Below are 13897 nucleotides of genomic sequence, written 5' to 3' on the forward strand. Positions count from 1 at the left end.
GAAACATGATGGAATAACTTGGGTAAAAAGTAAATCACACTTCTGAAAATAAAATATTAAAAAGTCCTTTCCTCAAAGGAACCCGCTCCTCAATACTGTCCTTTTAAGTAGAGTTGTTTGTTTGCTTTTTCCCATCACTGCAAAATATTCCAATTTATTTGTTTTGACAACCAAAAATAGAAGAATCAGAGTCTTTTTTGCAGAACTGCATTTAAGCTGCCTTGCTAATACACACTTCAGAGTTTAAGAGACCTGGCATGCTTTGAACCACAGCACCTGTACGATGGAATTGTATTTAGATTAAAATTCATCTTCCAGACTTCTGTGGTATTAAAGCCAAGAGATTCCTTAAGCTTAAAAGAACCTTGATATTTCTTCCAAAGTAACTTTATTGCACAATTCAAACACAAAGTTTAATATACTGGAATGTCCTTAGCTATTAACACAATCTATAAAGTTTAAATTACAATTTCACATTAAACCTGTAAGAAATCTTCACTTAACGCAAGAAAGTTTAGTTTGTTCTAATGCCCTCCCGCAACAGCTATTCATAGTAATTCACATTTTCAAGGTCTAGCTTCTGGAGCCCATCGCCATGTCCCTGCCAGTGCGATTCCTTTTCCAAAATTGTTTGCTAAATGTAGCACTTCAGACTAGGTAATACCAATCAGTACCAAATTACTAGCTTTTTAGTGTTAATGTACCTATTATCCCATATAACATACAGTACATATATTTTACAAGGCACACATTACAGTACCTACATCACAGCAGTGTGAATTACAGCAACTTAATTAAAAAAAAGCTGTACAGAATACAAAGTTTACTTTTTCACTATTTAAATAATTTCTGCATTAGTTTATATTGTATTGCAAGTGTCATTATGCTGCAATTAACAACCTGTTTGCATCATTACAAAATTACATTTTAAGAAGTTCATGTAAGTGCTCAGCAGAAAGTCAACTTATAAAATCTCACTTCAGGAGTATAATTCTTGAAATACTTGAAAAATAAAGTTAGCTTGAAGCTTTAATTTAGATGCTCTTTCTGTTCCAGCGATACAAAAAGTTTAAAAAATTCAAAGGTTATTTTAAAATTGTGAACATGGACTAATGCAAGCTCAAAAAGCAAACAGAAACCAAACTGGTATGCGATTAGGAATATTTGCAAATATTTTAGTGGAAAATCCCTGACCATTAACAATTTTCAGCCCAAATAAGAACTGCCTTTATGCAACCAAACAGTCCATATATTTCCTGAAGAATATCTCCTTGATATCAAAGGATTAACAAAGGGAAAAAATTAGTTCCAAGCTATATACATTCATAAATGGATTTTTCAATAGTTAAATACAGATTTACACACTAAGCCATACTGGCTTTTAGATGACACACACCAGGAGAGTACATTGTTTATCTGTCTTAATGTCTATGATAAATTTGACAACTGTGCCATAAGTCAAGCTCAAATAGGTGCCATATGCTATGCACATTCCTTAACAAATAGAAGTATCACACAGAAATTCCCAAGATCTGGTCCCCAACATAATTAAATTATTTTGTAGAATAAATAACCCAAATGTGCACATCTACCTGTGCCCACATCTTTTAGTTCAGAACCTGTGATAAAAGGCCTTAGCCTTATCGCATCATCAAATTTTAACAAGTATGGTAATCAAAAATGCAGTCTTACAGGAAGCAAGATTTATGCTGATATTCCCTTGAATGCTACACTTAAGTACTTCTCACTCAATAGCCTCAAGTTGAGAGAGTAGTATTTGTTAATATATAGTAAAAAAAACCCATTAATTAATTCTCTACAATAGTTGATTTACATAACACTATTTATGCAAAAGAGGCTTAAGATAAGTTTCCTGAATACTAACAATTTATTTCAGACTGTCTAAACTCAGTTCTTTGAAGATCTTACTCTGCTAGACGCAAAAATACACTGTTGCACTCCAGTTGTGATATCCCTTTTCCCAAGTTGCCACATGCACATCTCACTCCAAGCAACATTATTAAAGTACAAGTTTCTCTCTGCTACATAAAAGCATATTGCACTTGCAGATATAAAGCACAGCACCCTTACTTAGATTATTACCTTATATAACTCTTAGCATACCTTATACCTCTCATTTCATCACTTCAAAAACCTCAAGGGAAGCAGACAAAACCACAGCATCAAACTAAACTACACCTTAACTACTAATTCAAATAAAAGTCATTCTCTTCAGATATGCCTAATGTTTAACAATTATTTTGGCTGTTCTTGATCAAAAAACTACAAAGAAACTGATTTGCTTTTTTAAGGTTGTGTATGAAACCGTATAATGTTTCCAAGCTAATAAGACTATGCTAAATATCATATTTAAAAAAATATTCTAAGATATAATCTTGTTAGAAGAATAAAGGGAAGTGACAATACATTTACAGAGCTGCCTATACTGTCCAAAACAGATTTAAAATAATTAATACTAAAACTCCTAACAGATCAGATTGAAATCAGTATCTGTAAACACTAAAAGCAGCAACAATTGGCTACTGAAGAACTGGCAGTAGGACATCTTCAAGTTTCAGCAGTAAAATTTCAAATTAATTATCACTATTGCTAACTCATCTTTATCCACATCTGTCACGAAACTAAAAGGGACTGCTTTTAAAGACAAGAACTGTGAGGTTGAGCCATCTGACATGGTTCATCTTCTGTAGCAGTGCACTGTGATCTTCAAACAGCAGTTAGCAGTCGTAGTTGTGCTGTTATAAATTGCTTCATTGAGTAGTCAAACTGCTAATTAATAGCAGAAGTTGTTGTTAAAATGAACTTTGTTAATGATCAAAGAGTTTACTGAAAGTACAGATTAATAATTAAAACTGCACACACATAGATGTCTCATATACCCCGTGTTTTATAAGAGCAGCGTAGATTCACAGCAGCCAAGAAGAGAAGTAAAAGACAAGACTGTGGATGAACGACAACGAGAGGTAAAAACAGACGTCTGGGAAAACGAAAGCTTCAAGTGCTGCTGCTATTATCAGCTTGTTGGCCAGTGTCAGGGTCTGTGAGGTTGGCCCACCTCATCTACCATGTTAAGTATGTAAGTAGCAACATCATCTTCTGTAGGTGCATCTGAGACCACCCAGGAATCACTTGCCCCAGTCACTTGCCGACGGCAGACAGGGCAGCTTCTGTGACGATCACTCCTGTTAGGAAGCCAGAGAAATGAGTATTTTTCATCGACAGTCTCTTCCTGGCCAAAAAAAGCCAAAAGAGCCCCCAAACAACAAAAGAAAAAACCCAACAAACAACCCAGTAAGAACTTCAAGAATGATCGGGTTAACCAGATTAGACCAACAGTACATTTTTTTGTTTGTTTAAAAACTTTTTCTTTGCGAAGAAGATTGGCCAACAATTCTGAAAGTAGCTCCATTCTTTAAGTGATAAATTAGGCATCATGTTCCTTATAATCAGGTTTGCTCAGGTTAAACAGAATGCACCTAGATGTACAGAAAGTTGAAATGGAAATCCATGTCTAAATTAATTCTTCCTATCTTTACTTTAGATATTCAGCTGTGATACTTCAGAAACCAGTCCCCATAAGCTTCCTGTATACAGAGAAAAAGAACCCCTTTTCCTGGGTCATTCAGCCCATTAAATAATTTAGAATTTAGCCCATTTAGAATTGGTCCCTCGCGGTCCCATCCCCCTCCACCGACTAACTCAGGGTCCCAAACAATCACGCTTCTGAGCTGGGAGCCTGTTTTATGTCTAGGTTAAGAATAGATGAACCTTAAAAATTGAATACTGAAAAAGAGTGGTATAACTGGAACTTAGTTAAGAGTTCAGCTGATTCATTAGCCAAAGTAGAATATAATCTGCTCTCCACCACAGTCACTAAACTAAGCACTGTATTGCTGACAGATGTTAAGATATTTTCCCAGAAAGGAGAGATAAGTGTGTGTATATATATATACATATATATATACATATATACACACACTCTGAGATCCAGTGATTTTTACTAGGTTTTCCTTGTGGGAATGTAGTGTTAAGAGTAACTTCCTCGATAAGCCTTTAAAAAAGCCACAAACCAAATTCTTATGCACAAATTATGTGACTTAAATGCAAAATCATTTGCATTAACTAGTCAAAAAAAGCCTTTAACTGAGAATATCTGTATAACCTAATGCTAGACTGCCAGAACAGCTGCCCAATCCTTGTAGGTTTTCTGCATGGTCAGAGAAGAGCTACTCTCCTCCACAAAGCAATTCTCTCTCAGTTTTCCAGCAAATGGTGTATCAAACAGATGCAGAAGCTGAAAAGCTGCTCAGTTTACTACGAAGCTGAACATACATTGTAAGACACATGTTATACATAAATTTGAAGGTGTTGCTATTGAGAAGAAATCTTTTCCTGGAAAAGTCGGATATATTTAAATTAGGAAATTGTATGCTATTTATTTCAAGTGAAAGCATAATATATGGAAAAAAAATCGCTCTGACAGTTATTTCCCAAATAAGTGATAAGACAGTCCAACTTGTCTTCATATTTGCATGGTCTTAAAAACTATTGATTTTTTTCCTTAAAAAGCTTTGGTGAGATTTTGTGAAGCATAACATGCCAGCATCAACATATACCTTTGTTTTCTCTAGTTTCTGAGCAAGAATAATTTAATTTTACAAGAACAGAGATAAGAAATTACAAAACAAATGCTAAAAAGCACTCTCACATCTCTTTTTCCAAGATGAAATTCTTCATAAGATGTTTCCAAATTCTGAAATCTTTCTTTCCTTCTGCTGCAGTCTGATTTTACTCAAGCTTATTATGTATCATATATACATTATCCATCCTCAGACATTAAATTGTATAGGAACTAAGGAATCTGTCAGACCAAACTGAAACATGTCAGATTACCAGTACATACTATAAAATAATGAATATCCTTTTATACGTATTACCATTTATCAATGCATTTCTGGCAGAAACTGTGAGCACATGGCAGGATTAAATCAGCACGCCCATCCATGCAGATACAACATTCCTCTTCATCTGTCAACTGTTTAACCCTGCAGAAGAGAATACAGTATTTTCTCCCAGATAACTAACAGGTTTTATATTTATGCCCTAGCAACCACACTAGTTACTACATTTTTCATAATAATTACTGATGGGCAGAAAGGAACACCTGTGCTTATCTGCAAGGAATATGTAATTTTATGAATGGACTAGTTACATCATCCCAGCCTATGTCAGCAGACATAGCCTCAAGCCACCAACAAACAGCAGTAAATGAACTAAACTAAGTTAGAATATGCATTTATTTTTTTGTGTCGTGGTGCTTTTGGTGTTGCAAGGGCTTATGCAAACCCTTTTTCATATCAACATGGAAGTGTAAGAAGTTGTAACCGTTACATATCCCGTGACTGGCCAAAAGAACAGAAACACTGTTTAATTTAAAGGCAGGAGAAGAATCTGTCAGGCTGAACTATTTCACAATGAACTTTGTCACATTTCTGTGTACTGGCTTATATCGTACATAAAAACATGCATTTCAAGAGGATCACTACGAGAATGCATGTTCACTAATTCCACATGCCACCAAAATGCCAAGAGCTAAACTGCTCATTAGATTGAAAAGGCTGGTTTTAGCTTGCAATACACTCCCCATGATTGCTCCTTCAACTTAGGACTCTTTCTCAAATTGACTGTTACCACAGGTCTTCCAGTTAAGCTTCTAGGTGTTCTTGTTGGAGGGGAAAAAAAAAAAAAAAGTTAAAAAATTAGGTCACTCCCCAGGACAGACATTTTCATTTTATCTGTCTTCATTTTTTCCCCCAGATAATAGATATCTGTACCAAAAGTTCCTAACAGTAGTATCTGTGTAACATATGTATATATATTGCACACTTTACTTCTCAAGTGTGAAAAGGTAGAGAGACTCCTCAGTTTTCACTGCTCTAACTAGACATGTAAAGTTCCCTGATTTTATAGTCATGGCTCACTTCCAAGACAGCCAAGTAAGTTATGAAAATTTTACCTTTTTGAAAAGTCCTGATTTGGGAATCCCTTCTGTGACTTGGGGCACAGAGGTAGCATTGTAGAAAGAGTGGCATTTCAGGAGAGAGAGAGTCCCCCTCAATGACTAGTGACCAGAGCGCTTTCGCTTAGGTATCTTGGGAGCTTGTCAAATACAGAGTAATTTTTTAACTGTACAGATTAGCCAGCTAATGAGCAGCAATTAACATGCTGTTGTTTTATTCTTCAGTAGGTCCTTGGGGTTCTCCTTTTCAATTTGCTTTTTGAGAAATTACTTTAGAGTGCTAGGAGGGTTTTTTTTGTAGAATTACAGATGGCGATTTGCATATAGCGAGGACAACAGTTTCCAAAAAACCTATCTTTTGATTAGCTCACTATGTTCTTTGGACTTGCTCCCTTTCGTTTCCCTTCCCCATGCAACTCTGGGTACTAACCTTTGATAACACTGAATTTTTGAGATTTGCTGGTGTATATACAAACAATTATACTTAAAACGGATGCCCTATTTATAAAGTTTCTGGAACCTAAGATTTAGACATAGGACTAAGTTTCTAAAGAAATGATAAAATACAAGAGTGACAAACTAAGGAAATGCTTGTCTCTTCATTATCAGAAAACGTAAAACACTTATGGATATTTTGGAATGCTCCAAATAGGAAGTGGATGTTCTGGAGAAATGGGGTATTATTCCAGTGGAAGAAGTTAAGATAATAAGAAGAATGAAACAGATAATATTTGCTATTTTTGGACAGTAACAGCTAGCTCTTACAGAGCTGAAAAACGTCTAAAGGTGAGAAGAATTTAGCAAATGGGAGGATGTCATGGAAAAACAAACACAATATTTCCTTGGTGTAAAATACTTGAAGGTTCTTCAGCCTGTATTTTCCTTAATGACTTGAAAAACTTGAATAAGATACAAGTTTACTAAATTCCAGCATATCACCAGCATATTAGAAAAGTATACTCTTTTTTTGTTGTTATTTCTCACTACTACTACCTCAAGCAACTCAAAGTGTGAAAACTGAAAAAGAAACTTACCTAGGAAACCTTACGTCTACTCATTGACTTTAGCAATATATGAAGTTGTTTTGCATAGGCATCTGGGGTTTTTTTGTTTTGTTTGAAGTAAGAGACCATTTCCAGATATACGTGTGTTCTAGCATAACTCTATCTTTGAGAAAAAGCAGGAAAATATGCTTTCCCAAACACGTCTGCAATGTGCTAATTCTAGCATTTTAATAATGCAGAACAGCCAATAATTTAAGATTATTTATTCCCAAACAAGACAAATAGGAAAGTGAATGAAAAGAACACATTCTGCAATCCACTGACCTAGAAGAAAGACTGGGCTCTATCTGTAGAATGTCAACACAGCTGACCTCTTTCTCATTCTAACAGCTGTACGGTTACATTTTGAAGACAGTTAACTAGCTCAGCAACTTGTTTTGTTAAAAAAACCTGGCTACCAGCTCTTCCCTGGCTGATAGAGAGAACTATACTACTTACTACTTTTTCTTGTAAAACCTATCTCTACCTCACTTAAAACCGAGTTAAAACTCTGAACTAATTCAGAAAGTTAAAATTAAAGAATTAGTGGTAGCAACATCATTTCCCTGTAGGGAAAGAGTGACAAGCTTCTTGCTGTTACGTTCAGTTTGAACTGAAGTTATTGCAGGTGTTGACCTCAGTCTTTTGCTTTTCCTATAGCTAACAAAGCAGGATGTCAACATGTGTGAGACAGTTCACATTTTTCCAGTCTTACAAGTTAAATTATTACTATAATTGATGAGTTTCTAGTGGCAACAGATGGGAACCTTCGCATGCCAAAATTTAAAGAGGAAGAGAAAGTTTAAGTGGAACAATAACAAAATCTGTTTAAACAAACACTGTCAAACCTCCTGGATTTGTAGCTGCAGCTGATTCAATTTCCTCCTGTTTCCTTATTCAGGAGATTCAAATATACCGTGTTTATATTATAACTGATCATTAAAACAATTGTTCTTAAACTAAGGTATGGTAGCACAACAGAATTTCACCCAAGTACACCACAGCTCTCGTGGTACAAGAGACAGTGTGCTATCCATTTTGTGATGATACAAAGTCTGCATCTGCCAAGAGCATGCAGTTTTGATCATTAGGTGTTCGTAGTTCAGGTTTTACACAAAACTTCCAAAATATTATGTGATCAGAAGCTAGAGCATATCAAAATACCTTCCCATCCACAAGCTGGCCTGACAAGATGACACAGACATCAAAGTCTCATCAGCTTCTTCAGAAGTACCACTCTGTGCAAGAACTCCTGCTGCTTGACTGGTGATGTCTTTATAAAGTTGAATGAACTGATACAAGTTCAAGATTCTGGAAGCTTCCACGATGCCACTTGTTTTATTTATCTTAAGATATAAGAATTGTGTACAATTACATATCAGATTTTTACTTGACATTGCTCAAAATTCTTTTAATACACTGCAGTTCTCATGGCAGTAGTCACCTTCCCAAGTGTCCATCACTACGTTAAGCAAATTGCAGTCTGCTTCAATAAGAGTTAAGACCTGCAAAAACAGCTGTTTCATCGTGAAGAATACCACACTTAAGATGACATTTTTAGGGCAAGACAATTACCATCACTACTCAAATGTACTAAGTTGTGAGTAGTGAGCGACCTAATGCCTAAAAAATTGGCCTAAACTTACTGTTAGTTTCAAACAAAGTTTGAGAGCTGGCTTGACTGAAACTGCATGTTCAGATTGCTCAGTGGATTCAGGACCATTTAAGGATGTTACTTGATAGGATACAGAGGAGAAAAATCTCCTCATCAGAAAGAGCAAACTTAGTTTGAAGACGATGACAAAACTTACCGAGTTAAACATTTAACTTTTAGATTGGTTTTCTAAGGAATCAGAATATATACAGTTACACTGTCTCAACTAATAATGCTTGGAAGTGCTGGCTTACTTCTACTACTATCAAACTATATAATTCCCAGTTTGTTGTACTATTTGATTACGATCAGTTGATCTCACAAGTTATCTGAATTCATAACTAATGGGCTGTAAGCACTCCACGGGAAGATATCACTCCTTTAAACTTAGTTACGAAAATGTTTTTGTTTATCTGCTTTTTGCAGAAACTTAGAATTTAGACTTAATTTATGTCAAATAGTGTCCACGAATACATCATCTGTATCAAAATATATACTCAAAATATATGTAGCAGGTGTTTGATTTTACCAGCAAAAGTGACAGTCCTCAAATATCTGTACACAAAACCCCCACCAAATTAAAATTTTCAACAATCTTACTTTAGTACATATTATCCGAACGATCACCTTCCAGAAAGCAGAAGAATCAGAACCAGGCTGCACTTCAAACAACAGATGTTTGTCTTGTCCAGAAGCCAATTTTGCAGTACTGTAATAAAGAAACATCAGTTTTACATCATGTGCTAGACATGCAAAGATCAGCAGCCTCTGCCACTGCAGTATTATTTAATGTTCAACTATGTGCTCTTTATACTTAAAGAGATTTTATCAATACTGCCCAGAGACGTGAAATTAAACAGTAATGAAGACAGCATGTCATTAAATATAAAATACAGTCCCTTTCACTTCGAATTGCACAGTAAATTTCAGAAAATGATGTGCAAGTCTTTTGATCCAGCTTCAGCAAGCAAGTGTCCTTTATAGGCATTTTAATTTATATATACTTTCACTGTTTATTACAGTAATCATACAATCTTGTAGTCCAATCTAAAGTGTTTATTTCCTTACCACATATGTAAAAAAAAAAAGCATGAAAGTATCGAAACATGCAGATGAGGTGTATTTTTGTTAGTATATATTAATAATGAAGCGGTCAGGTGAAAGCTCCAGGTGACCCTGAGATTTTTGGCTTTTTGTATATTTTTTTAATGGAACATTGACATAAAAGTCTATTCCATAAGAATCAGAACAAGTTATGTTAGATTCAAGCTGAAGTAAATACTGTAAAGAAATAAAAAAAACCCTTGAATAACAATGATATTTTGGAGCTAATTATACTGATATACTTAGATTTTCAGGCAAAACATGAAGTAGCGTGCTTCAATATCTATTTATGTGTCTACCCAGAAGACAGCTATCTGTTCTTGAAGGTCATTCATAAAAGTATGACACCATACAAGACAATTTCTAAACTGAATACAAATTCACATTATAGTTAAGCATCAAACACTACCAAAAGCCACACACTACAAAGCCCCTTTTCAGCGTGTAAGTTTTCACTTCATATCATTTTATACCAAAAATATTGAGTAAAAATGACAACTCTGTTTTTTTGTTAATGTCTTTTTTACCTTCAATATATCAGTCAAACAAGAGGCAGGCTATGAAAAATCTTACTTATGCAGCCTTTTGTTTGGGATTATCTTGGTCACTAGTTTCAGACAGTAAGGCATGTCTCATCTCTAATGAGGAACAGCACTGCACGTCCACAGGGGTGGGAGAGCTGGTCACAAACACTTCTGTCTCAGGTACTACCTTCCTAGTGCAGCTGTACTGTCTTTATAGGGCTCATATTGCTACCTCCTACCAAAAGTGATGGGCAGAGAGGAAGCAGCTTTGCATCTTTAGGTGGTTGGTAGAGGCAGGAAGAGTAAGGGAGACAGGTAACACTAACAAAAATACACTGCTAAACATCTACCTCCTATGAACTTCTAAGAGAGAAGCAACGCTTGCTGGAAGAAACGTATTGGAGAAAAGTGAATTTAAGGAGGAGAAATGGCTTTGGTTTTGAAGTGTAATTACAACCATAATAGAAATTTTAAGAACTGAAGGAAACATTTCAAAACCAGATGGCCAGTTCTGGCTTAGCCACCATAGGAGAATATATTGCATGCAAGGTCTCTGTAAAACATGAAAAAAAAGAAGGAAACAAAATAAGGCTTACACATCATTAAGTTCAGCTACTCTTCCCAGAAACTCTTCATACGTTAGGAAACCACTTTCTTGAACCAAAGAGGCATGCTTTGCTACTTTTTCTGGCAACTTGTTAATTACAGTTTGCGTGTGGTTTGAAATTTGTTGACCCATGGTAAAGTCTTCACCTCAGTTCCGTAGACAGAAGTTCTCATTCACTTGTAGAGTCTCTGCTAAAAATATTTTAGAGAGTTACATTTGTGTGTTTTATAAATGGCTACTCCCTCATTTTATTTTATTGTAAAAGTTTAGCTGCCCACTAACCAGTCTGATTATTCTATGGTAACACAACTTGAACAGTCAACCCAGAAACAAAGCAGAACACTTAGAAGAGACTGGAATGTGGCATTAACAACTTATGACAAACATATTATTTTGCTTTCAGCAATACTTATATTAAATAGAGATCATTTTTCAGGCAGATTTTTCAGCAACTCCAACACACATATAAATACATCCAATGGAATGGAGAAGTAAATCATAAAATGAGAAAGGTAATATATGACAATCTTTGTTTTTCCTAAATATTTGTGTATGTGAAAGTCAGAATGTCTACAAATAAGCATATCAATGTATGTCTATACACAGACATTACATTAGGAATTAGCCTTCCTACATCAGTCTGACATTAGCAGATCAAAAGAACTCCCACAGCATTCTTACACTAATCCAAGGAATCCACATCAGTAGAAACCAATTTAGAAATCTCCCTTCTGCACAAAACGCTCAACTTTGGGATGTATTACAGAACCCCTCCAACTTATTTCACCTTTCCTTTGCACTCGTATCTTTTTCCTCAAAAGTCTGCATAAGTCTTTATCTTTTCCTCAAAAGTCTGCATTTGAGTCTTTATCAATTTCCTGCTCTTGATCCCTCCCATTTGACATTCCCCCAAAATTTCTCTTCACTCTTTGTCTTGAAATAGCAGAGGCATGCAGATTAAGTCTTTCTGTACAGTGTTTGTTGCTTGTAATGCAAACCAGTAGTCTCACACTCTTTTAAGACTTCTACAGATAGAGATCTGTAATGGCAAGCTAATCGCAGAATATCAGCCTTAACTTAAATATGTAATAATCTGAATCTAGGCGCATTACAAACACCTTATGAGAGATATCACAGAAAAACAGAACTTTATCCTGCATGTATGTATAGCTGCACTGGGCATGAAACTGCTCAGGAACCTGGTCTACAGCTGTCAAGATCTTGCTGCAGCGTAAGAAGAACACAGCACATGTAAAGTGAGTTCACATCAGAGCATTCTATGAACTATTCCGGTGTTTCACACAAGAGAATAAACTTCCAATTTAACGTTTGACTTTTGACCAATTTCTATTCTCAGACCGTCACTTTTCTCCTTCCAAATTAGCCTCCAATCATCTCCTCTTCTGCTATCTAAACCTTGCATGTGGTGAGCACACGCCCATAAGACACACTTGAAGCACAAGCTCTCCGCAGCACACCCTTTCACCCCTCAAACACTGCTCATCCCTCATCTTCCAGCTTCGGTGCGTTCCCTGTAGCTGAAACGCAGCCTTCCTGAGGGAGCAGGTGCCTCAGGGCGTGCAAGCCTACTGTACCACAGGAAAGTTTGGACATAAACAACCCTGCAGCGAGGTCTGCCGAGGTGTTTCCTTTCGTATATCCTCCACGCTCGGAAAGACGGAGACAGCTCGGCTGTACCACGACGCTTCCCAGCCTCTCTGGAACAAGCCGAGGAGGGGCAGGGCGCTGCCGCCCGCCCCTGAGGGCCGGGACACAACGGCTGCCTCCACTCGACCGTTGAACCGTCCTCAACGGCCCCGCTCGAGACAGGCCGCGCGCACGACCCGCCTGCGTCACGCCCGCACGGCCCGGCGCGGCGGGGGGGCGGGGCGCGGCAGGCTCCCCCCTCCGTTCCCCGTGCCCGCGGATAACCGCCGCTCGACCCTTCCCGCCCCGACGGACGCGACTCGCGGAGGGGGCGGCCGGGCTTTCCTCAGGGCGCCCGGGCCCAGGCCTTGCGCATCCCCCCAGGTTGCCATGACCACGGGCGGCGCGGCAGCCCCCGAGGGGCCGCAGACGGAAGGGCCCCGCCAGCGACCTCACCCCAGCGCCCCGGCATCCTGCTCGCCGCCACCGCCCGACGGGGACCGGAGCCAGGCCGCGCCCCGGCAGTCGGCCCGCGGCGCAGGCGCAGAGCGGCGGCTCCCGGCGCGGCTCGGTGACGCCAGCGCGCGGTTCGCGCCGTTGCCAGGAGACGGCGGACGCCGGGCCCGCTCCGGGCCTGCTCCGCTCCGGCTGCAGCAGCAGGGCGCGGGCGGGCCGGGGCCGGGCGGGCGGCACCTCCGGGGGCGGGCGGGCGGCACCCGTGGGACCGCTGCCGGCCTCGCTCCTCGCCCGAGGCCATAGGCGGCCCGGCCCCCGCCCCCGCCGGTAGCGATCCGGGCTGGAAGAGCGTTCAGACGGGGAGTGGAGCGGAGCGGAGCGGAGCATGCGCCGCCCGGACATCCGGTCAGTTCTGCAGTGGGAACGGCGAACAGAGCTGTTCTAAGGAAACTCCTGTAATAGCTTGAATGACCAAAGTGGGGTAACTTTTCCGCAGACGGGCCTTGCTGCAGCCTCAGCAGATCCCCACTCAGTGCTGCACAGCGCAAGGTTCCCAGCATCTGAAGGGACGGACATAAGACTACCTGTACCACTCTCTCTTTCCTGTTAGCTCCGATAAATAGCAATTTAAATGATACTGAATGGAGTCCAAGTGCCTGCCTTGGTGGGATCATCACAGGCCATCACACTCCCCAACCCTGCAGCGACAGCCAGGGTGGGGGGAAGAGAGCGCCAGGTCGGGTCTGCCCAGAGGATGTGGGATCTGGGTGCGTGTGGCAAAGGCCGATGCTCACTGACCTTTTTACAAAAAAACCCTAACAT

The 13897-nt window shown here is 39.0% G+C and overlaps 1 protein-coding gene across 4 annotated transcripts; it reads right to left on the bottom strand.

Annotated features, from left to right (window-relative positions):
* Positions 1-371: 371 nt before the first annotated feature.
* On the bottom strand, positions 372-13207 carry RNF141 (ring finger protein 141). Of its 4 annotated transcripts, none has more exons than XM_074586000.1 (6): positions 13076-13207; positions 10962-11163; positions 9338-9446; positions 8248-8429; positions 4959-5066; positions 372-3203 (listed from the first exon to the last, which is right to left on the bottom strand). In XM_074586000.1, exons 2-6 carry the CDS (start codon positions 11102-11104, stop codon positions 3053-3055), a joined length of 693 nt encoding a protein of 230 aa, XP_074442101.1. In that variant the 5' UTR covers positions 11105-11163; positions 13076-13207; the 3' UTR covers positions 372-3052. The 4 variants fall into 4 exon arrangements, with proteins under 4 accessions (XP_074442101.1, XP_074442102.1, XP_074442103.1 ...); XM_074586001.1 differs by having other exon boundaries at positions 10962-11160; positions 13076-13178; XM_074586002.1 differs by having other exon boundaries at positions 12594-13096.
* Positions 13208-13897: the final 690 nt, after the last annotated feature.

This window comes from Larus michahellis, chromosome 4, assembly GCF_964199755.1.
Source record: "Larus michahellis chromosome 4, bLarMic1.1, whole genome shotgun sequence".
Taxonomy (NCBI): domain Eukaryota; kingdom Metazoa; phylum Chordata; class Aves; order Charadriiformes; family Laridae; genus Larus; species Larus michahellis.

What these genes read in the sequence shown, in the direction of transcription:
- RNF141 (XM_074586000.1), bottom strand. Translation starts at nt 11,104, where the DNA reads ATGGGTCAACAAATTTCAAACCACACGCAAACTGTAATTAACAAGTTG. An exon ending in GTAGCTGAACTTAATGATGT is followed by an intron (nt 9,447 to 10,961) that starts GTAAGCCTTATT and finishes TCTTTATTACAG; the next exon opens with TACTGCAAAATTGGCTTCTG. An exon ending in CAGAAATGCATTGATAAATG is followed by an intron (nt 3,204 to 4,958) that starts GTAATACGTATA and finishes GCTTCCTAACAG; the next exon opens with GAGTGATCGTCACAGAAGCT.